The following is a 25,714-nucleotide window of genomic DNA, read 5'->3' as shown; positions in this document are numbered from 1 at the left end:
ATATTCAATCATTTAACTTAATTTTGCAACTAATTGGAAGTCTCTAGCACAATATTTCGATTTATGGTGAATTATGAAAAAAAATTTTCCTTACGTCCGCGCGGTAACTCTTCCGAAAATAATCATACATGCGATTGTGGTAATGTTTTTGCACCATTTTAAATTAGCCGTTATCATAAAGTTTTATATATGAAAATGTGCGCAATTTCATGCACAATACAACTAAAAACAAACCCATGGTTGTAGCTTTTATCAATTTGAAATAATTTTCATATAAAAATGATAAGTGACAAATTTTCAAACCTTCGGTTAATTTTGACTCTACCGAAATGGTCGAAAAACAAAAAACGCAATTGTAAGCTAAACGCTTATATTCTAGTAATATTCAAGCATTTACCTTCATTTGAAACAAATTGGAAGTCTCTAGCAAAACAATATTTCGATTTATGGTGAATTTATGAAAAAATTATTCATTTTCTTTACGTCCGCGCGGTAACTCTTCCGAAAAAATCATACGTGCGATTGTGGTAATGTTTGCACCATTTTAAATTATTCCGTTACATAACGTTTTATATATGAAAAATGTGCGCAATTTCATGAATAATACAACAAAAAAATAGTTGAAGGTTGTAGCTTTTCTCATTTTCGAAATATTTGCATATACAATCACGATAAATAGAAAAAAAATCACCACGTTCGTCGGTCAAATTTGACTCTACCGAAATGGTCGAAAAACGCAATTGTAAGATAAAACTCTTCATTCTAGTAATATTCAGTCATTATCTTCATCGTGAAACAAATTCGAAGTCTCTAGACACAATATTTAAATTATGGTGAATTTTAAAAAAAACTTTCCTTCCCTCAGCGCGCGGATTCTCCGCCACAAATCTCCGAAATGCGTAAGTCCCATACTCGGAATATTGCTCCGTTTCATATTAGGCATTCATAGAGTTTTATATATGAAAATGTGCGCAATGTCATGTAGAATAAAACGAAAATATTTGAAAGTGTAGCTTTTTCTTATTTCCGAAATAATTGCATATAAAAAAATATATTAAAAAAAATAAAAAAAATTCGACATTCGGTCAAATTTAACTCGTCAGATATGGTCGAAAACTGCATTTGTAAGCTATATTCTTACAGTATAGTAATATCAATCATTTGTCTTCATTTTGAAAGAAATTGGAAGTCTCTAGGAAATATTTAGATTTATGGTGAATTTTTTGAAAAAAATATGTGTTTACGTCTGCGCATTACGAAATTCAATGCATTATTTTGTGATAATATTTTCTCTGTGTTGCTTTTATCGTTTTACAAATTGTTATATACCAAAATGATCGCAATTTAGTGTACATTACAACGAGAAAAAAAGTAACTTGTTACCTTCAACCGTTTTGCGCACAGCGCGATTTGAATACAATTATATATGAAATTTCGTTTTTGCGCTATCATATATCGCATATTTATATATGATAATGATAATTTTTTTCATTCTGATGCTTGCATACTAAAATTCAGGCAATGAAAAAAGGAGCCAAAAATGAACTCTTAATCTTCAAAACTAAGCGCGCTATGATTTTTGAAAAAAATATTTTTTCCGCGCTCCCGCCCAGCGGCTCACTCTGAAACGTCTCCGGCACACGGGAGACATTTTTTTACCGCTTCGGCGTTTAAGGTTAATGCCTTTGTAAAAAAACAAAACAAAAAAAAAAAAAAAAAAGAAAAAAAAAAAAAAAACAAAAAAAAAAGATTACAAGAGGCAACCTCTGGCATTGTGTAAAATTCTAAGTTTAATGCCTTTGTAAAAAAAAAAAAAAAAAAAAAAAAAAAAAAAACATTACAGAGGCACCTCTGGCGTGATGTAAAAACCCGTAAGTTAATGCCTATGCAAAAAAAGAAAAAAATAAAGAAAAAGAAAAAAAGATTGCAGAGGCAACCTCTGGCGTGGTGCAAAAAAACCCATAAGTTAATGCTTTTGTAAAAAAAAAGAAAAAACGAAAAAAAAAGTTTCAAAAAATTTTGCAGAGGCAACCTCTGGCGTGGTGTAAAAACCCGTAAGTTAATGCTTTTGTAACAAAAAAAAAAAAAGATTGCAGAGGCAACCTCTGGCGTGGTGTAAAAACCCGCAAGTTAATGTCTTGTAAAATGAAGAAAAAAGAAAAAAAAGATTGCAGATGGCCAAGCCTCTGGCGTTTGGTGTAAAACCCGTAAGTTATGCCCTTTGTAAAAAAAAAGAAAAAAAGAAAAAAAAGATTGCGAAGGCAACCTCTGGCCGTTTGGTGTCAAACCCGTAGTTAAAATTCTGAAAAAAAAAAATTTGTAAAAAAAAAAAAAGGATTGCAGAAGGCAACCTCTAGGCGTTGGTTTGTAAAAACCCGCAAAAATTTTAATGTCCTTAGTAAAGAAAGAAAAAAAGAAAAAAAAAGATTGCAAGAGGCACCCTCTGGCATGGTTGTCAATAAACCCGGCAAAAAAAAACGTTAATGGGCCTTTGTAAAAAAAAAAAAAAAAAAAAAAAAAATACAGATTAAGAGAGGACAACCTCTGGGCGTTGTGTAAAAAAAAGCAATCTGAAGTTAATGACCTTTTGTAAAAGAAAAAAAAAGAAAAAAAAAAGAAAAAAAAAAAACAGATTCGATCAGAGGCAACCTCTGGGCGTTGTGTAAAAACCTCTAAGTTAATGCTTTGTAAAAAAAAGAAAAAAAGAAAAATCGCAAGAGGCAACCTGTGGCATGATTTAAAAACCCGGGTAAGTTAATGCCTTTTCTAAAAAAAAAAGGAAAAAAGAAAGATAAAGATTGCATGGGGAACCTCTGGCCGTGATGTAAAAACCCGTACGTTAATGCTTTGTAAAAAAAAAAAAAAAGATTGCAGAGGCAACCTCTGGCGGTGGTGTAAAAAACCCGCAAAGTTAAATGCCTTTTGGCCAAAATAAAAAAACAAAAGAAAAAAAAAAAACAAAATTGCAGAGGGCAACCTTCTAGCGTGGTGTAAAAACTCTAAAGTAATGCCTTTGTAAAAAAAAAAAAAAAAAAAAAAAGATTACAGAGGCAACTCTGGCGTGGTGTAAAAACTCTAAGTTAAGCCTTTTGTAAAAAAAAAAAAAAAAAAAAAATAAAAAAAAAAAAAGTTACAGAGGCAACCTCTGCGTGGTGAAAAAACTATTAAGTTTTAAAAATGCCTTGTGGGAAAAAAAAAAAAAAAACATTACAGAAAACCGGAGGCAAACCTCGGTGGCGTGGTGTAAAAACCGTAATTTTAGCCTTTGTAAAAAAAAAAAAAAAAAACAAAAAATAAAAAAATAAAAAAAATTACAGAGGCAACCGTCTGGCGTTTGTGTAAAAACTAATTTGTTAATCCCTTTGCAAAAAAAAGATTGCAAGAAGGCAAAAAAAAACATCTGGCGTGGTGTAAAAACCCGTAAGTTAATGCCTTTGTGTGAAAAAAAAAAAAAACAGATTACAGAGGCAACCACTGGCGGTTGTGTAAAAAGAAATTTCTACGGTTAATGCCTTTGTAAAAAAAAAAAATTAGAGGCAAACTCTGGCGTGGTGTAAAAACCCGTAAGTTAATGCCTTTGTAAAAAAAAATAAAAAATAAAAAAAAGATTGCAGAGGCAACCTCTGGCGTTGTGTAAAAACTCTAAGTTAATGCCTTTGTAAAAAAAAAAAAAATATAGAGGCAACCTCTGGCGTGGTGAAAAACCCGTAAGTTAATGCCTTTGTAAGAAAAAATAAAAGATTGCAGAGGCAACCTCTGGTGTGGTGTAAAAACCCATAAGTTAATGCCTTTGCATTAAAAAAAGAAAAAAAAGAGATTGCAGAGGCAACCTCTGGCGTGGTGTAAAAACCTATAAGTTAATGCATTTGCATTCAAAAAAGAAAAAAAAAGATTGCAGAGGCAACGTCTGGCGTGGTGTAAAAACCCGTAAGTTAATGCCTTTGTAAAAGAAAAAAAAAAAAATTACAGTGGCAACCTCTGGCGTTGTGTAAAAACTCTAAGTTAATGCCTTTGTAAAAGAAAAAAAGATTGCAGAGGCAACCTCTGGCATGGTGTAAAAACCCGTAAGTTAATGCTTTTGTAAAAAAAAAAAAAAAAAAAAAAAAAAAAAAAAAAAAAAAAAGATTGCAGAGGTAACCTCTGGCGTGATGTAAAAACCCGTAAGTTAATGCCTTTGCAAAAAAAGAAAAAAGAAAAAAGAAAAAAACATTACAGAGGCAACCTCTGGTCTGGTGTAAAAACTCTAAGTTAATGCCTTTGTAAGAAAAAAAAGAGAATAAAAAAAACAGATTACAGAGGCAACCTCTGGCGTTGTGTAAAAACTCTAAGTTAATGCCTTTGTAAAAGAAAAAAAAGATCGCAGAGGCAACCTCTGGCGTGGTGTAAAAACCCGTAAGTTAATGCTTTTGTAAAAAAAAAGAAAAAAAGAAAAAAAAAAAAAATCTTGCAGAGGCAACCTCTGGCGTGATGTAAAAACCCGTTAAGTTAATGCTTTTGTAAAAAAAAAAAAAAAAAAACAAGATCGCAGAGGCAACCTATGGCGTGATGTAAAAACCCGTAAGTTAATGCCTTTGCAAAAAAAAGAAAAAAGAAAATGAAAAAAAAAAATTGCAGAGGCAACCTCTGGCGTGGTGTAAAAAACCTCCGTAAGTTAATGCTTTGTAAAAAAAAAAGAAAAAAGAAAAAAAGATTGCAGAGGCAACCTCTGGCGTGGTGTAAAAACCCGTAAGTTAATGCCTTTCCGTAAAAAAAAAAAAAAAAAAAAAAACAACATTACAGAGGCAACCTCTGGCGTGGTGTAAAAACTCTAAGTTAATGCCTTTGTAAAAAAAAAAAAAACATTACAGAGGCAACCTCTGGCGTGGTGTAAAAACTCTAAGTTAATGCCTTTGTAAAAAAAAAAACACATTACAGAGGCAACCTCTAGCGTGGTGTAAAAACTAAGTTAATGCCTTTGTAAAAAAAAAAAAAAAAAGAAAAAAAAAAAAACATTACAGAGGCAACCTCTGTCGTGGTGTAAAAACCCGTAAGTTAATGCTTTTGTAAAAAAAAAAAAAAAAAGACAAAAAAAAAAAAAAAAGATTGTAGAGGTAACCTCTTGGCATGATATAAAAACCCGTAAGTTAATTGCCTTTGCAAAAAAAGAAAAAAGAAAAAAGCAAAACAAACATTACAGAGGCAACCTCTGGGGTCTGGTGTAAAACAAACTCTAAGTTTCAATGCCTTTGTAAGTAAAAAAAATAAAAAAAAGAATAAAAAAAAACAGATTAACCAGAAGCAACCATCTGGCGTTTGTGTAAAACAAACTCTAAGTTAATGCCTTTGTAAAATAAAAAAAACGGATCGCAGAGGCAACCTATGGCGTGATGTAAAAACCCGTAAGTTTAATGCCTTTGCAAAAAAAAGAAAAAGAAAATTGAAAAAAAATAAAGATTGGCAGAGGCAACCTCTGGTGTGTGTAAACACGTTAAGTTAATGCTTTTTAAAAAAAAAAGTAAAAAAAAAAAGAAAAAGAAAAAAAAGATTGCAGAGGCAACCTCTTGGCGTGGTGGTAAAAAACCCCGTAAGTTAATGCCTTTGTAAAAAAAAAAAAACAAAAAATTAAAACATTACAGGTGGCAAACCTCTGGCGTGGTGTAAAAACTCTAAGTTAATGCCTTTTCTTGTTAAAAAAAAAAAAAAAAAAAAAAAAAAAAAGAAAAAAAACAGATTACAAGGCAGCAAACCTCTATCGTGGTGTAAAACTAAGTTAATGGCCTTTGTAAAAAAAAAAAAAAAAAAAAAAAAAAAAAACATTCAGAGGCAACCCTCTGGCGTGGTGTAAAAACTAAAAGTTAATGCCTTTGGTCGGTAAAAAAAAAAAAAAAAAAAGAAAAAAAAAATTACAGGAAGGGCAAAAGCCCTCTGGCCGTGGTTTCAAAACCCTAATTTTAATGCCTTTATAAAAAAAGAAAAAAAAAAAATTACAGAGGCAAGTAACCTCTGCGTGGTGTTAAAAAACCCGTAATTGGTATGCCTTTTTAAAAAAAAAAAAAAAAAAAAATAAAAAAAAAAAAAAAAACATTACCAGATGGCAACCCTCTGGCTTGTTGGGTAAAAAACTCTAACTTAATCCCTTTGCAAAAAAAAAAAAGATTGCAGAGGCGAACCTCTGGCGGGTGGTGTAAAAACCCGTAAGTTTAATTGCCTTTGTGGTAAAAATTAAAAAAAAAAAAAAAGCATTACAGAGGCAACCCTCTGGCGTTGGTGTAAAAACAAACTCTAAGTTAATGCCTTTGTAAAAAAAAAAAAAAACAATGATAGATTGGCAACCTCTGGCCGTGGTGAAAAACCCGTAATTTTATGCCTTTGCAAAAAAAAAAAAAAAAAAAAAAATTAAAAAAAAAAAAAAAAAAAAAAAAACAGAGGCAACCTCTGGCGTGGTGTAAAACCCGTAATTTTATGCCTTTATAAAAAAAAAAAAAAAAACATTACAGAGGCAACCGCTGGCGTTGTGTAAAAAACTCTAAGTTAATCCCTTTGCAAAAAAAAAAAGAAAAAAAAAGATTGCAGAGGCAACCTCTGGCGTGGTGTAAAAACCCGTAAGTTAATGCCTTTGTAAAAAAAAAAAAAAAAAAAATAAGATTACAGAGGCAACCTCTGGCGTTGTGTAAAAACTCATAAGTTAATGCCTTTATAAAAAAAAAAAAAAAATATAGAGGCAAACCTCTGGCGTGGTGAAAAACCCGTAAGTTAATGCCTTTGTAAGAAAAAAATAAAAGATTGCAGAGGCAACCTCTGGTGTGGAGTAAAACCTATAAGTTAATGCCTTTGAATTAAAAAAAGAAAAAAGATTGCAGAGGCAACCTCTGGCGTGGTGTAAAAAACCCGCAAGTTAATGCCTTTGGAAAAAAAAAAAAAAAAAAAAAAATTGCAAGGCAAGGCCTCCTTAGCGTGGTGTTAAAAACTCTTAAGGTTTAATGTCTTTGGTAAAAAAAAAAAATAAAAAAAAAATGATTACAGAGGCAACCTCTGGCATTTGGTGTAATAAACTCTAAGTTAATACCTTTGTAAAAAAAAAAAAAAAAAAAAACATTATTAGAGGCAAACCTCTGCGTGGGTGTAAAAACTCTAAGTTAATGCCTTTGTAAAAAAAAAAAAAAAAAAAACATTACAGAGGCAACCTCTGGCGTTGTGTAAAAACTCTAAGTTAATGCCTTTGTAAAAAAAAAAAAAAAAAAAAAAAAAAAAAAAAAAAAAAAAAAAAAAAATTACAGAGGCAACCTCTAGCGTGGTGTAAAAACTATTAAGTTAATGCCTTTGTAAAAAAAAAAAAAAAAAAAACAAAAAAAAAAAAAAATTGTTACAGAGGCAACCTCTGGGTGGTGTAAAAAAACTCTAAGTTAATGCCTTTTGTAAAAAAAAAAAGAAAAAAAAAAGAACGCAGGACCCCCAACTATGGCTTGATGTAAAAAAGGCGTAAGTATGCCTTTGCAAAAAAAAAAATAAAAAAGAAAATGAAAAAAAAGATTGCAGAGGGCAACTCTGGTTGTTGGTGTAAAACCTAAGTAATGCTTTTGTAAAAAAAAAAAAAAAAAAAAAAAAAAAAAAAAATTACAGAGGCAAACCTCTGGCGTGGTGTAAAAACCCCGTAATTTTATGCCTTTGTAAACAAAACAAAAAAAACAAATAAAAAAAAAAATTACAGAGGCAACCTCTGGCGTTGTGTAAAAACCCTAACCAGTTAATGCCTTTGTGTAAAAAAAAAAAAAAAAAAAAAAAAAAAACAGATTACAGAGGCAACCTCTGGCGTTGTGTAAAAATTCTAAGTTAATGCCTTTGTAGAAAAAAAAAAAAAATTAGAGGCAACTCTGGCGTGGGAAAAACCCGTAAGTTTAATGCCTTTGTAAGAAAAAATATAAAGAATGCAGAGGCAACCTTGGGTGTGGTGTAAAAAACCCATAAGTTAATGCCTTGCATTAAAAAAAGACCAAAAAAGATTGCAGAGGCAAACATCTGGGGGGTGTAAAAAACCCGTAAGTTATGCCTTTGTAAAAGAAAAAAAAAAAAAAAATTACAGATAAGGCAACCCTGGCGTTGGTGTAAAAAAAACCGAAGTTAATGCATTTGTAAAAGAAAAAGATTTCAGAGGCAACCTCTGGCATGGGTAAAAAACCGTAAGTTATGCTTTTGTAAAAAAAAAATAAAAAATAAAAAAAAGATGTCAGAGGCAACCTATGGCGTGGTTGTAAAAACCCATAAGTTAATGCTTTGTAAAAAAAAAAAAAAAAAATTGCAGAGGTAACCCTCTGGGCGTGATGTAAAAACCCGTAAGTTAATGCCTTTGCAAAAAAAAGAAAAAAGAAAAAAAAAGAAAAAAAACATTACAGAGGCAACCCTCTGTGTCTGGTGTAAAAACTCTAAGTAAGCCTTTGTAAGAAAAAAAAGAATAAAAAAAAGAGATTACAGAGGCAACTTCTGGCGTTGTGTAAAACTCTAAGTAATGCCTTTGTAAAGAAAAAAAAGATCGCAGAGGCACTCTGGCGTGGGTGTAAAAAATCCCGTAAAAAAAGTTAATGCTTTTGTAAAAAAAAAAAGAAAAAAAAGCAAAAAAAAAGTTATTGCAAGATGCAACCTCTGGCGTGATGTAAAAACCCAACGTAAGTTATGCATTTTGTAAAAAAAAAAAAAAAAAAAAGATGCAGAGGCAACCTCTGGCGTGATGTAAAAACCCGTAAGTTATGCCTTTGCAAAAAAAAAACAAGAAAAAACAAGAAAATGAAAAAAACGCTTGCAGAGGGCAAACTCTGGCGTGTGTAAAAACCGTTAAGTTAATGCTTTTGTAAAAAAAAAAAGAAAAAAGAAAAAAAAGATTGCAGAGGCAACCTCTGGCGTGATGTAAAAACCCGTAAGTTAATCCTTTGTACATTAGAGCAACCTCTGGCGTGTGAAAAACAACTTAAGTTAATTGCCTTTGTAAGAAAAAAAAAAAAACATTACAGAGGCAACCGCTGGCGTTGTGTAAAAACTCTAAGTTAATCCCTTTGCAAAAAAAAAAAAAAGTAATCCCTTTCTGCTAAAAAAAAAAAAAAAAAAAAAAACAGATTGCAGAGGCAACCTCTGGCGTGGTGTAAAAACCCGTAAGTTAATGCCTTTGTAAAAAAAAAAAAAAAAAAAAATAAGATTACAGAGGCAACCTCTGGCGTGTAAAAACTCTTAAGTTAATGCCTTTATAAAAAAAAAAAAATATAGAGGCAACCTCTGGCGTGGTGAAAAACCCGTAAGTTAATGCCTTTGTAAGAAAAAATAAAAGATTGCAGAGGCAACCTCTGGTTTGTGGTGTAAAAACCAAAAAAAATAGTAATGCCTTGGCAATTGCCTTTGATTCAAAAAGAAAAAAAAAGATTGCAGAGCAACCTCTGGCGGTGGTGTAAAAACCCGTAAGTTAAGCCTTGTAAGAAAAAAAAAAGATTGCAAGAGGCAAACCCTGGTGTGGTGTTAAAAAACCTATAAGTTTAATGCCTTTGAATTCAAAAAAGAAAAAAAAAAGTTTGCATAGGCAACCTTGGCTGGGTGTAAAAAAACCCATAAGGTTAAGGCCTTTGTATAAAAAAAAGAAAAAAAAAGATTGCAGAGGCAACCTCTGGTGTGGTGTAAAAACCTATAAGTTAATGCCTTTGCATAAAAAAAAGAAAAAAAAAGATTGCCGAGGCAATCTCTGGCGTGGTGTAAAAACCCGTAAGTTAATGCCTTTGCAAAAAAAAAGAAAAAAAAGATTGCAGAGGCAACCTCTGGCGTGGTGTAAAAACCCTTAAGTTAATGCCTTTGCAAAAAAAAAAAAAAAAAAAAAAAAAAATGATTGCAAAGGCAACCTCTGGCGTGGTGTAAAAACCCGTAAGTTAATGTCTTCATGAATAAAATAAAAAAATTTGATCCCATTTTACCAATGATCCTGTTAGTGAACATTCGTGCTTTCACAATTTTAACCATTCTACCTTTAAATCTCTTTTACAAATGGCCTTATATAGACACTTGGAGGATATGGCAAATGTTATTCAAAGCGAATGGACTTACAATTTGGACAAACTTGACCCCTTTGGAATAGGTTTTTTTCTCAATAAAGCATTAACTTCCGAGGGATAGATCTCTCTCTGTACACAATAAATCATTTTAGTTTTGGTCTTATCTAATTCATCTGAAGTCATTGGGCCTGAAGTTCCCAAACATTTAATTGCATGCATTTTACTATTATGTATAAATCTCAAAACCCAAGCCATTACATGCTGAGCTTTACTAAAGTGACTCCACTTATCAAATTCAAACAAAGATGTGTCTAAACTGAGAGCAACACAAGTCATATCGTCCTTACAATTAGCTTCTTCCATAGTAGAAAACAAGTTTTTACCTTCATGACAAAAATACAAAGGTTCAGATAGCCAGAGGGGACCATTTAACCATAAACTGTTAGCCGAAAGCTGATCACCTAACATCTCCCGGGATATCAAATGAGAAGGGTTGTCAATTCCTGAACAATGATGCCAACAGCTAGGTGGAGTTATACTTTGGATTTCAGTAACTCTGTTAGCTACAAAGGGTTTCCATTTACAAGGGTCTCCTTGAATCCAAGCAAGTGCTATCTTAGAATCAGTCCAACATATGAGGGAGGTATCATTACCCAAACTTTGAGCATTCTTTATAAAAACTACTATCCTTGAACATAATAAAGACCGGCCCATGAAGTACAAGGGAAATAGCACCTATTAACATTCCAAGATTTCAGAAATTTAGCACTCTCGACCCACTTCTGAAACTTAACCTGCAGTTCCAGAGGTAACAAATCATCCCAAAGAAGACCCAATCTCCAAATGTCTTGAAAGAGTATTTTACCATACATTACAAAGGGACTTATAAGACCCAGAGGATTAAATAATTTAGCAATAAGACTCAAAACTGATCATTTGGTCAACTCCAGCTCCACTTTGGACTTAGTTCAATTCCATGAAAGGAAAATGTATCAGAATTGTTATACCAATGCAATCCTAACATACCCGTAGCTTCATCTTCCTTAACAATATTAATTCTATCATTAAATCTAGAAGTCACTAATTTGCTATTAGAGACTCATTTGGTCAAAGGCATACCTGCCAGAGATAAAACCTTACGAGCCTCACTGAACTTGGGATAAGCTTCATTAAAGCTGTCAGAACTACTCAACCAATTATCTATATACATATTTTCCTTTAACTCTTGTATTACCCCAGTCATTTTACACTGTTCAAGATGATATCGAATTGTAGCATTTAATAAAAAGGGGCTAGCAGTGTTACCAAATGGAACACGCCGAAATCTCATAATTCTAATACCATTTTCACACTTCAGTAAGAAACGATGTACATCTCTATCTTCTCGTCTCATACTCACTTGTAAAAATGCCTTGTTGATATCACCTGACAAGGCTATAGGCCATCTAAACCGAATCAGTATTTTTACTAAGTCGTGGTTAAGAGAGGGGCCAGTTTGGAGACAATCATTCAAAGATACTCCAGTAACTAGCAGCGGAAGCATCAAAAACAGGTCTTACCTTTGTACTTGTACTAGCCTCTCTCACAACAGGTCTGTGAGGCATATAAAAAATAGGGAAATCACTACTAATCTCATTGCTAGGAATTTCCTCAATTATACCCTCCTTTTCTTACTCACCAAAAACATTGTAATACTCAGTTTTAAGCTTAACATCCTTATCTAATTTACAGTGTAATTTATTTAGTCTCTTTAAAGCAAGTTGTTTATTATCTATTACATCACTCTTAGCTGTTTCACTTTTCCAAGGTAGGGCTACTTCATATTTATCTTCAACAAATTGAATTTTCTCAGAAAATTCCTGCAACGTGAAATTCGACTCTAAATTGATTATTGGACTCCTTAGGACTAAACCCTACAGATTCTAGATCTCAAAATTTACTTACATCATAATCAGACACCTTAGAAATATACAACATTTGAGATGACGTACAGGGATAAAAAGGATAAGCATGCCAAGCACCTGACAGTACCCCTGCCCTGTGCCCCTTCTCCTCGTTCTGCCTCTCACAGAGAGAGAGAGAGAGAGAGAGAGAGAGAGAGAGAGAGAGAGAGAGAGAGAGAGAAAGGAAAAGACGCTAAGGACTGGAAGGGGGGGGTATGGGACCTCCCTTCCTGCCCTGTGCCCCTTCTCCTCTTTCTGCCTCTCACAGAGAGAAGGAAAGAGAGATCGAGACAGAGAAAGGAAGAAAGAAGGAAAGAGAGAGTTAGAAAGCAAAAGAAGCTAAGGACTGGAAGGGAGGGGTGGGACCTCCCTTCCTGTCCTGTCCTGTGCCCCTTCTCCTCTTTCTGCCTCTCACAGAGAGAAGGAAAGAAAGAAAGAGCCAGAGAAAGGAAGAAAGAAGGAGAGAGAGAGAGAGGGGAAAAGAAGCTAAGGACTGGAAGGGAGGGGTGGGACCTCCCTTCCTGTCCTGTCCTGTGTCCCTTCTCCTCTTTCTGCCTCTCACAGAAAGAAGGAAAGAGAGATCGAGACAGAGAAGGAAGAGAGAAGGAAAGAGAGAGTTAGAAAGCAAAAGAAAACGCTAAGGGACTGGAAGGGAGGGGTGGGACCTCCCTTCCTGTCCTGTCCTGTGCCCTTCTCCTCTTTCTGCCTCTCACAGAGAGAAGGAAAGAAAGAAAGAGCCAGAGAAAGGAAGAAGAAAGAAAGAGGAGCCCCAGAGAGAGAGAGAGAGAGAGAGAGAGAGAGAGAGAGAGAGAGAGAGATAGGGAGAGAGAGAGAGAGAGAGAGAGGAAAAGAAGCTAAGGACTGGAAGGGAGGGGTGGGACCTCCCTTCCTGTCCTGTCCTGTGTCCCTTCTCCTCTTTCTGCCTCTCACAGAAAGGAGGAAAGAGAGAAAGACTCAGAGAAAGGAAGAAAGAAGGAGAGAGAGAGAGAGAGAGAGAGAGAGAGAGAGAGAGGAAAAGAAGCTAACGACTGGATGGGAGGGGTGGGACCTCTCTTCCTGCCCTGTGAGGGCATGGGAGAGGAGGCTCCTGAAGGCGTCGACTTTCACACACACACACACACACACACACACACACACACACACACACACACACATATATATTATATATATATATTATATATATATATATATATATATATATATATATATATATATAACAGGATTGTGGATGTTCCTACAAATGATGTATGTCCATAAAGGTAACAAAGGTGCTTATCTTGGAATGTTTTGATAAAAAGGTAAACCTACTCAGAAGCAACCTTTATATGCCAACATCCTATGACTCTAAAAAAGAGGTGGCAGTTTACAAGGCCAGAGGCAGGATGAGATATTCATCATCAGATAACAGGCAACCACCAACAAAACATGAAAGAAATAAGAACGTACTGAAGAGCTCTGATACCATCTTCGGCAGCATAGGCGAGCAAAATCATTTAGAATCAATAATTATACTTAGACCTGCGAACCCAAAGAGGGAGTGAGTAGCACCTCCTTATAAGACAGCAGAGCTAAAAATGACAACTCTCCGTCCAAAAGAAGTTCCAAAGACTTGCCATATTAGTGAATATCCTTAAGTATTAATATCCAACTTCAGAATTTCATAAATACAAGATTTTCTGATTACTCCTAATCAAGTACTAAATGAAAAAGAAATATAATAGCATCAGATATTTGCATACTTAACAAAACAAAGAAAAATGCAAGGCATGATGAAATAAACAATAGAAATAACATTTTCTATAATTAATTTTGAGATTTCCAACATACTGTAACAAAAAAAATGACTGAATTTTCCATAAAAGAAAATTAATTTTTGTCACACAAACCCACCACTCCGATGCGCCAGTTTTATATCTTTGAATATTCTCAGAAGCAAGATGCATGTACCACCTGGAGTCTTGAGATGCCTATCAATCACCTGCCTCACTTTTCATTTAGTCTAGATATGACGTTTTAGATCAGTGGGAACTCATTACACTAATCTTATCCAAAATTCAAATTTCGGTTGGATGTCTGAGCTGCTGATTGCTCCGAGTGGTGGTCGACACCTGAAAAATCTAGTGAATATTTGGAAATTAAGATGACCTAAGGATGAGACCCATTAGAAAGAAAAGTAAGATGCTCTCGTATAGTTGTTGACTGACTGAGGAAAATGACATTTGCCATACATGTGAGACGCAGCAGCTTGTAATACTGTAAGTCCATGTCTCTAGAATGCAATATATAAAGGGATGAGAGATAAACCAGAAAGATATTGTAGTAGTGATTTGCAATTCTCTGAAAATTGCATTTTGCCTTAGGCAGGAAAACCATTTATCCAGAAAGATGTCAGTGCATTCAACCCTATCACATTTGAATGGCCCTGAGACAGGTGATCCAGTGAGCCTTAGAAAAGCCTCTTTCCAATCAGCAATTAACTAGCACAGCTTAAGAGGCTGCAGAGGTGGACCACAGTTTCAACAAAGTATCTTCACACAATCTTTCCAATTTAAACTTGAGTTTTGAAGCTCCCTAATTCTGAATTTTTTTAAAAGGTTAACATTCCTATGAAACAAAAGTTACAGGTGTCAAAACCTTTAGAATCGAGTGATTCAGAATCAGCAACTTCAATCTAATTCCAATACTGGACTTAGATAAATGTTTTTGTAACCATGAAGTTTCCATAATTTTGATAAATGTACAGTAACATGAAAACAGACTTTCTTGAAAGACACTATATTTCACAATGTTCCTCTGTTGCCAGTCCAAATCAGAAGTTCAGGTATGGTGTTTGTTGCCAGCAGTAGGAGGGTTATCGTCTCAGTCCTGACGTTTCCCCATGTCAAGCCGATTCTTTTTGGTCTCATTCATATTCTGGTTACTAAACCATTCTACTCAACCACAATTATCTGAAGCCCTTCACGTCCTATTTTGATACCATCTAAAGAACATACACCATCTGCTTTTGTTTGTTTGTTTGTATGGTGTTTTTAGGTTGCAAGGAACCAGTGGTTATTCAGCAACGGGACCAACGGCTTTACGTGACTTCCGAACCACGTCGAGAGTGAACTTCTATCACCAGAAATACACATCTATCACTCCTCAGTAGAATGCCCGAGAATCGAACTCACGGCCACCAAGATGGCACGCCAACACCATACCGACCACGCCACTGAGTTGCTCTACACCATCTGTTGTTAGCCAGGTTCACTCCATATGCAATTTATTAGTCATCGAAAGGGAAATGCCATTACCTTACTCTCTCGATTTCAGTCTGAGGAGCATTTTGGAAATCGAAAATATCCTTCTATATGAAGCAAACTACGGAAGATAACGAGAATTCAATAAATACCATGAAAATTGAAATAAGGTATTTATACGAATTACTTTCTTAATTATAAAACAAATCTAAATTGTTCTTTGCAGTTCCAATGTATGAAAACAGGAATTCTATGGTTCGAGTAAGACTGGGGGTACATTAATTGGAGCCTTTAAAGCATCCACGGTTAGTTCAATGATGTCTGCAATTCTATTTCCATATCCACCTCAACAACTGTTTTTGTACTACGTATACAAAACATTCAATGGTAACACTTGTGTATAACAGCAAGGAGAAAATGACTATTACCAGCAAATTTCTTAAACAAATATAAACTGAAACGTGCGTAATTATTTTTATTTGGTAGTGGCTACAAACAAATATATGACTAAGGAATTACGCTACAGCAAACCCCCCACTAAAGATCTTTTAGAAATAGCTATTCTATGCACGCCAAAGTGTCATACCTAATCACAGATCACTTGCCACAGAAACTTCTCAGATCTGTCTTTGCTGGAGTGGTTGCAAGTGTGTAAATAACAGCAATCAACTGATGGTAATAGGTGACATAGATAGAATTATTCTACGAAGAATAACACTCACGTAAACTGATTTAACAAGTTAAAACGAGTCAAAAACTATGTTTAGATTTTCTTTACAAAAGTAATGATTAATTGGTGACCAAAATTTAAGGTAATAGTAGAAAGGGCTTTGGTCTCTTGAACCTGGAACGTGTGAAACACGATTGAGCAATCGACCTCCCCAAACCCCAACTCCATAAAGGGCCACTTCCCCCAACAGGTACATCCCGCCTCTCTCGCAAAAGGTAGTCGATTCTTGCCAATCACGTGACTCATCTTTCGTAGATTTTGTGTAAAAATGAACCACCTATTTTGCATAAAACTGCTGACGAAAAACACACGCACACACACCACACACACACATATATATATATATATATATATATATATATATATATATATATATATATATATAATATATATATAGCACTGAATGTTTTGCTGGTGTGTCTGGAGCCACCGACCCATAGAGAAAACTGTTAAATGTTGAATACATTTTAAACTATGCAACAGAGATTTCATATATTGCACAATGATGTCCACACATACATACACACACACGATATTACACACACACACACCACACACACACACACATATCCCTAATATATATATATATATTCTATATATATATCTATATATATATATATATATATATAGATATATATATATATATATATATATATATAGATATATATATATATATATATATCATATAATATAAATATATATAATACTATAATATTATTAAAATATTATATATGTATTATATATACATATATAAATATATATATATATATATATATATATATATATATATATAATACTATATAATATATATATATATATATATATATAGCGTGTGTGTATGTGTATTGTTTATGAGGATATATAGGCAAGTATGTTTTTGTCTAATTGCAGATTTAACAAGATATCAACTTGTGCAATATAATATAGGAAAAACCACACACGTGTTTCCAATTTGAAAACGATATCTATAACCTTTTGCTGAGGTGTTAGGGTATAAAGCTTGGACGCGTTACTATGGAAACGGCATGTTCCCTTAGCCAGGCCCAGTCGCCGTTACCGAAGTTTCTTATTCCAAGTGCGACGAGTGGGGGAAGTCCCGTCTGTAACGCTCCACCAACACTTCCACTGTCACTTGTGAGTAGTGTTTTTGTCCTTCCAAATATTGTTGATTATTTTTCTCTCTCTGCCTTCGCAATTGGTGGTCCGCTTCCGTTAATGGTCCCTACGCTGGAGTCGTAAAAACATTGTTTCGTATAAAATTAGTTTTCATTTTTCTTCTTCTTTCAATGAACATTTACGTGAAAATCGGAACCATTAAGTGCTTCATTGCTGCATTTGTCTTTAGGAAGACGATTCCTAAGTTATCCAGTTTAAGATTTAGTGCGAGATCTATGGAAAAACTAAAACCGGCAGCAGTTCATTAAGGAAGGAGTGCGTGGGTGTGGCCACTCACTAACAGCATACTTTCTGCGATGAGACTAATCATAGACTGGAAATGACAGGCAAAATCAACACTTTTTACGTCTTATTCGTGGTTTAATTTGTTTGCTATTATTCAAGAATTTGTTTAACATCTTGCTGTTTCACCTTATACAAAAGATCATCCAAAAACTCATATTTACAACGGTGAACATCCAATCAAAATCAGATTCCTCAACTGTCGACACCACGGGTCGGAATCTTGCGAATGAATATATAATCTGAGACGAAAATACGGTATAACCGCCGAGTAGGAATTCGTTAATTAATGTTTTATAGTGGAGGAGCAAGAGCAGGTTTAGAATGGAGTAACAACAGATATTTGATAGACGTATAAGAGGAAACGGTTTTAATCAGCAAAACACCACAAGACTTGCTAAGTTGCAAAGCCTGCATCATAGATTGCACCATAGAGATGGAATCAGGACAGACTTTGTCCAAAGGGAAGAAATAACATTACATGGAGAAAGGATGAATGATGTTGAATCTTTCAAATATTCAGGAACTATGCTATCCAGTCCAGGTATCTTGAGCTGGAATGTAGTGAACATTAAATAAGATCAATCAATCAATGGACTGGCTGACTTAAGATCTTGGAATCAAATATATTAAAATTGCATACGAAAGTGAAAGTGTACTTAAGCTTAGTTCGATCTGTATTGCTTTACGGACAGATTCAGCCTGGAACCTTCACCATTATCTGAAAGATTTTGTCGATTTGAAAATAAAACTTTAAAGAAGAATACTCGACGTCAGATGGGAAGATGAGAGTTAGAAATGATAAAACACATGCAAATAAGTTAGTTCCATATGTAGACGAGATAATGACGAAAGGGAGATGGAGATGGCTTGGACATGTCCTTCGCGTAACCCCAGGGAGAACAGTACGTGTCTGTGGCTGCTGGGATCCTGTGGGTACCAGAAGAGTTGGAAGACTTACGCCTACTTGGATGAGAAATATAACAAAGGTTATTGGAAAAGAGTGGAGATTTATGTAAGATAAAGCACAGGAAAGACAGGGGCGGCAAAATTTCACACAGACCCTCTGCATCACGTGGCGTTGGAGGCTAAATAACACTTTTATTTGTATTGTGTTTTTGCGTGCAAGTTAGCTGACAAGAAAAAAATAGTCGCTTCTAGTGCTACTGCCATTACTTATAAATTCTAAATTTACTGATAAGCAGATGTAAATCTGTCGTTCTCAAATGAAATTTTTAATTCTAATTTCTAAAAAGTAAGTAAGCTGCAAAAATGACTGTGGATAATCACAAAATGTAAATAAGCGATTAATCACGTTTTTAATTTTATATTTTTAAGCTTCAAAAAGTGCATTAACATCCTCACACTACACAACACTCCACGCAGAGAGCAATTATTTCTTTGGTCTGGAAGTTAAACCAACGCTCAATATTCTGATATTCCAACTTACAGAGGGTAGGCAAACACAATCACACTTATCACTTGGAACGTGTCGAATCCACGTGCGACAAAACAAACTTATCAATTTTCATATCAATCCTCCAAACATCGAAGTAGCCGTGAGTGAAAAAAATAATTGTTAAAAACGATGAAGAGATTACGATTTTGAATAACTCAAACAAATAATCATATACATACATCATACCTAAATATATACTATATCTCAAATAGAATAGGGTGATGAGCATTAGATTCTACTAAAAAAAACCACGAGTTCTTTCTCATTGTGTGTCCACCACATACAATAATACAATCTGGACAGACAACTTCATATTCAGCCAGACACAAACTAAGGACAATTGGTTTTGGCTGAAAACTGGCGTCCTTTTAAGAATGGTCATCGGTTCCTCCTAAAAACATGAAAAAGTAGACTAATATTCAGTTTTAAAATAAGAAACAAGGTATCATAAATCCAGTATTTATGTCATTTATTCTAAGAACTACACAACTAGCCACAAGATTATTCTTTCATCGAATAAACTATTTTGGAATCCGGTATTACAATTTCCAAGAAATGCAAGGTAACCATAGTTCCATTTTCAATGCCTTTCTTGGACGCTAGACAGATATGTCAATAAAAACGAATGGGGTAATGAATGATGTTGCCCGCAAAAGCTATGAAGGTGAAAAATGTTAAGAATGAATGTTCGAAAGTCAAATTCAAATGAATGCTATAAATATTGTAAACAAGCTAGTTGACTTATTCATCTTCAACGTAAAAGAAAGTATAATAAAAATACACGAACCACAGTTAATGGCTAATTAAATTTACGAAATTCCTTATTAGGCACTGTTCTTTTTATAAAATAACAGATACTGACAACAAAAATATGAAGCCTGGACCTACTAACTTTTAATTTGAAAAACTATACGCAACCAATACTCTGCATAAAGCGCCAACAAGCTTATCAAGTTAAGATGTTTCAATACTGATAATAAACATTTCCTGCATACTATTCTGATTAAACTCCTACCAAATAACAATGATTTAAAATCGGTATTTTCTTCTTTAAATTTCTCAAGTTAACTGCTGTAAGTTCCAAGTTACATAAAGGCGCTCAATCCAGTTCTTTCCACCCAAAATCACCTGTGAATCATCTGGCTTCCCAGTCTGGTCAAGTATCATGTTCCTGTCTTGCAAATCAGATTCTTACAACCACAAAACAAGTAGCTGCAGTTGCAACATGCAGGGGAAGCACATTTCATGATTATGTCATAGTACAAATGGCTATGTCATATTAGCGCGGTAATCAAATTTCAAAACGACAGGATATTTTCCAAATGTCTATTATATTGACAAAGTTCTGGGCTTTGGGATTAAAATAATCAGTATTGGGTAAGAACGGCGCCGAACATTTAAATTATAGGACTGCTGCTATTACTACTGCTATTACTATTAGCAGTCCTGAATACATAATCAAACCACACTCATCATATCATTATCTTATATGCACTCATTATAATCAAAATATCAGTCAAGGTAACAACGAACTTAAGAATCTAACATAACTTGATCCTGCTAATATTCTGTTAGGTTCAATTAAACGTCACCTACAATATTTCGTCATAAAGTTGACGTCAAGACTTCGTTTTGAAGTGACAGTAACTAGAATATAAAAAGGCGTTAACTTTAGTGAACTTTAACTTTTACGAAACTTTGCAAAATAAAAAATGCTTTTTCTTTTTTTGATAAAGAGCCGATGGTTCTCTTTTACCCTCACGTCCTTCTTACTGCTTTCTTTCATCTGTTTCACCTTAAATATTTTTACGTTGCCGACAGCGTTAGTACACTGATTTTTACTTTCTAAGAGCTGGCCTTTCACTTGTTCTTTAAAAAAGATCAGTCCATCCAAAATAGAAGCCCATTTCTAAATTATTTTTTCAAAAAGTGGATTCATGAACTTTGCCTTCCAGCAGTTCAAGAAGAGGACCACCCAGGATGCACCTGAATGTCTGAACTTCGATTAAAAATATCTCCGAATAAGTTAGCAGAGCTCGAAATCCGAGTAAAACGAAACCCCAGATATAGCAGAATCACATTAAAATCTAAGCGGACTTAACCTCGGGTGCTTGGGTTACAAAAAAAGGACAGACTACCTGATGAAGCCTTCAATTCCAGAAAGGAGAGTTCTATTACGAAGTACTTTTCAACTGGTTTTTCTTGTAGGTCTCGCCAACGACCTTTCTGATTTATTCACGTAACCTGTATTTGAATCATCAATATTTTTTTTTTCTTCTTGACGTCTCAGACAGTCTTTACATCACCAACAGACGAAAGTTAATCATTAAGGAACTTCTTCCATCCACCAGTTTATCATCAGTATTCTTCGACTGTCCTTGGCCTGTTCCTTGGCTACATTGAATACAAAGGAAATCGAACAAGACGAGGCCTTTGAATAGGAATGGAACTAATCTTCCCCTTTTACCGAGACGCAAACGACGTTTTTATTTTGTTGTGACATATCATTGCGGCACAAAACAAGATTACACACGTGACATGTGGTATTGTAGAAGCACAGTTGTATTCCTATTATCGATGGCTACATTTGCAAAGACAAGGATTAATATCGAATTCATGCAAGCACGGCAACACTTATCTTGGAATGAAATTTTTAAAAATGGTGTTCCTTTGACGAATAACTAGTGTTTCAATGTTAATTGAGAAGTGACATGACTATAAATCAAATAACTTTTCCATGGTAGGGATCTTCTCTTTATACTAAAGCATAGAAATAAAAAAGTTTCCAGGCTTCAGATTAACATTTCAAATATCTGGTTCAAATAAATAAATCTCTTACCAGCTTCTTAAAAAAATCAATGTAAGTGTACTCTGGTATGCAACTTAAATTTATTATAAACCTTAAACAAATAAGTGGTTTTACATATGATAAATGAAAAGATGGATCATTGTGTTTTGAGAAGGTTTGACCATCTGGAGTGAACAGAAGACGATACGGTAGTAAAATGAACGTACTGTAATTCAGAAGTATGGGGAGGAAGGAGGCAAGGAAGACCAACAAAGTTCTGGACAGATGGAACGGAAACGTTTAAAGAAAGGATGAGCCTTAACATCCAGAGAGACGTTTACGAGCGGCGCAGTAGGTGTGTGAGGGGGTTTCATGCACTGCTAATGAGCTTTTTAAGTAAGTGTAAGAAACAACCACTGTTGTAGAAATTCTTGCACAGATGGTTAATAACCGATTCTGCACTTGACGTGCGAATGTGGCTTTGGATGTTGCCTTGATTTTTCTCATAAGCCAACTCCTGAACTTGTCTACCGAGAACTCTACATCGCAACCAGAACATCAAAACTATCATATCCGTTCTCTCCTCTGTTCTTCCACTTTTCAATTAATCTAATTATAAACGTTTTGAAAAAAATGTAATTTAATTGACAAAACATAAAAATAAACAATACACTATAAGTTAAAACAAATCCTCTGGGTCAGCCCCGTGAGAGCTGATAGTCAAGCTCAGTGAGTAGTGGTCTGGCACTACTGGTGCATACGTTTGAGCGCATTGCCATTACAATTGAGCGCCAAAATAACTAAATTGCGCGCAACCATATATTACATTTGCGCGCATGCTTTTCACGGGAAAAACGCTTGTAATGTGAAATTGGAACAAGTTAATTGTAAGATGATGTTGATTTTCAGCAAACTTTCATATGCACTTACGAAATAAGTAATTATGATCACATTTAGTTGCTGAAGGTAATGTTTTCATGGATTGACTGCAGTTTCTACGAAGAGAGTTGAATTAAGTTAAAATCTAAGGAATGAATGAAACACTTTATTGTAAACAATAGTAAAAATACATCGAAGTTAAAATTAATTATTTACAAATTTACAAGTCAGTTCTTGCCATTAGATAATCATTTTTTTTCTTTTTCACTTTTTCTTAAAACTGTTTGAGATTCAATCCCTCGTAACTTGATGTAAGTTGTTGCCAGAAGTTTAAGGATATTATCTAAAAACAAAAACATTGAAGGGTGAGCCGAGTAAAATTGTGCATTATTATAATGGGCGTGAAAAGACTCTGGGCCATTCGTTGTACGCCTTGCTTCGGTCGACGGAATTGATGCCCAAAGATTCAGAGGAAGCGAAGATTCTGATGAAATATAATTATCTATGATGTAGTCAGCAAATTTTACACACCGGTTGTCATCGGGGATGTCCGTCATCAGTTCCTCTGCAAAGCAGTCTCCTACTTCCGAAAGACTGAAAAAAGCCAATCCGAAAAACTGTGACAGCCATGAACTAACATCCGAGTTTCTGTCCTTATAGAGAGATCCTAATCCTAGTTTTTGAATCTGTCGCCACCAACTTTGGCCAAGATGAAACCTGCAACACTGTATTTGGGCACTAGGAAAAACTTTTCTAAGTGCATTGTGCATTGCCAGTTCGAAGTCAATGTGGACTAGACTTAAACTTAGCATCAATTCTTTGCTTGAACACAGATCCAAAATCCTTCTAAGCAACGTCGTATAAACATCTGTTTTTGCTGGAAGCAGTGCATACACTAGAGGGACATCATGTCCCTTATTAAATCCATGAATGGTATATAGCTGTTCAAAGTACTTGGGACAACACTTAAAAGTTCCATCAACAAATATCTCACTCACTTGTGTACATAGGGCGACGAGGTTGGCATGACATGAAAAGATGACAATTCCTTCATCTTTATCATTAACTAAACAAAACTCTTCATTCTTGTTGGTTTCAATCTTAAGCACATCCAAAGTATCATGCACGTCCGCTCTAGATTTTGGCAAAGCTGGGTATATTTTTCGTCTTTCTCTGTAGATTGCCATAGTCAAACTTTTCAAGTCCTTTCCTAATAAAGATTAATAACCCACATTTTGCAATTCAGTTCGCACGAGCTTCATGGGTCTCGTTGATGCCTTTCTTTTCACAGCTGCAAGGATCACTTGTCGTTCTACTTTCCTTTTGTTCTCCTCATGGGAATGTTCATCGTTTCCATGGATTATAGTCGATATTTCCGGATTTGTCTTGAGCCTTGCTGTATAGGGGAGACCGGGGCTAGTTGGCTACAGGGGTAAGTTGGCACACTCAAAATAACTTTAAAGTTTACCAATGGATGACTCTAATACCTATACTGTGTAATTGCCACGTAGTTCCTCAGTTACCAGCAAAATTCTGTAGATAGATCTTTCTGTTATTTGCTATAACATCTATACATTCATGAAAGATTATTTTTCAGTTATATCATAGTTTTCCTTATGGTTTAAAGATTCTATTCCATTAAAATTAATCCTTCAAGGCATCTTGGTGTGGAATGGTAAGTGTTTTTGTACCAAATGAAGGGATGGGGCAAGTTGGCACGTGTACAGACTTGCCTTACGTTATTTGATAACAATAGTAAGCCTATTTATTTATATAATTTACGTTTTGTTTCTGGATTTTTGGAAGGATAATGAGATTAGTGTCCTATCATTTCCTCCACATTATTCTCACAAGTTGCAGCCCCTGGATTTTAGTGTTTATAGACCTCTGAAGAAATGTGTTAACAGGGCATGTGATTCGTGGATGACTGATAATCCAAGATCAAGTATGCCCATCTGTGACATTCCTGGTAAAGTTTCCTCGCTTTTACCTCTAGCTGTCACTTATTCTGATGTTTTCAATGGGTTTAGGATTGATGGAATTTCAACTCTGAATACAGACTATTTCAAGATTTTGATTTTACGGGTGGTTATGTAACAGATTGAGAGATGTCCGAAAAGACACATGGGCTTCAGATCAGTCATCAGCGTGATACAGAGTTTAAGAACTATTCCTGTTGCTTCAGAAGAAAGCTCAGCTGAAGACAGCCTGTGTTTGGTAAGCCAGGAGAGGTGTGGGTCCAGTGCAGGGCATGTAACATGTGGGAGTATGAAGACTACTGACGACGATTTATTTGACACCTGCCACAATTACAACTAGATGATGATGATCTGAAGTAATACTAATGCCTTATATTTTGTATTTTGGAAATTCAGAGGGTATTTTTGCTATTTGATTTAAATGCAATGTAGAAATTTTCTTGTAATTATCAATGTGCCAACTTACCTCATAATGTGTGCCAACTTACCCCGTATAGGGGCAAGTTGGCACAAAAAAGTTATGTTGAAAGCAAACAACAACAATTATTTTGCTATATGATAAAGACGAATGTTAATATTTTTCAATGGTGGTAAGAATTTTGCAAAAATGTTTGTTTTATATTCGCAATAACCAAAATTGTAAAAAGTGTGTCAATTAGCCCCGGTCTCCCCTACTGCTTTGATGTGCATCTCCAGGATAAGTCCCGGACGCCAGTGCCCTATCAACACGGAATGTATATCCTTCGTATACGAGCGACTTCTTTCGTTAACCTGAACTCCATGGTGGTGAGTGGTTTGAAACTGACCTTAGAATATGTCAGGTATAAAAGAAGACAACTTTTAGCTATAACGCTCGTTACCTTAATGTCATGTGTAACGAGGAGTTTAACCACTAGTTCCTCCAACGGCTCCGCGCGCAATCGTAAGAAATATCGGCGCTAAAACGTTCCCAGTTTTAATCCCCCAATTAGCGCAAACGTAATGCGCCCGGCACTACTATTTTAATAATAGCAATAATCCTCGCGCAAAAAACAGTTCCAACAACTCAGATAAGGCCTTGAAACGATGAAGAAAGGAAATGCTATGGTGAACGGCTACGCAGTCGTTCGGGAAAAAATCCAATAGTTTTAGCACCTTCTTGCGTGCTAGCAAAAGAGAAAGGGATCAAAGAACAAAGGAATTGCTAGACAATCATGTCGTACCATGAAATCCGAGAATAAATGACGTCAACACTGAAA

General features: G+C 34.9%; 2 protein-coding genes across 3 annotated transcripts in view; one reads left to right on the top strand and one right to left on the bottom strand.

Annotated features, from left to right (window-relative positions):
• The window catches only part of LOC135217579 (piggyBac transposable element-derived protein 4-like), a 28,936-nt gene extending 5,252 nt beyond the window's left edge, over nucleotides 1-23,684 (bottom strand). The window contains exon 1 of the mRNA XM_064253545.1: nucleotides 23,492-23,684. Within this exon, the coding sequence (XP_064109615.1) occupies nucleotides 23,492-23,684 (193 nt within the window). The remainder of the gene's footprint in view (nucleotides 1-23,491) is intronic.
• Nucleotides 16,960-25,714, top strand: part of LOC135217762 (caveolin-3-like) — a 103,224-nt gene continuing 94,469 nt past the window's right edge. For both annotated transcript variants that reach the window (XM_064253782.1, XM_064253777.1), the window contains exon 1: nucleotides 16,960-17,047. The gene's annotated coding sequence lies outside the window, so the exon portion shown is untranslated. The remainder of the gene's footprint in view (nucleotides 17,048-25,714) is intronic.

Source organism: Macrobrachium nipponense, chromosome 7, assembly GCF_015104395.2.
Source record: "Macrobrachium nipponense isolate FS-2020 chromosome 7, ASM1510439v2, whole genome shotgun sequence".
Classification (NCBI taxonomy): domain Eukaryota; kingdom Metazoa; phylum Arthropoda; class Malacostraca; order Decapoda; family Palaemonidae; genus Macrobrachium; species Macrobrachium nipponense.
This window is presented reverse-complemented; position numbering and strand designations above follow the sequence as displayed.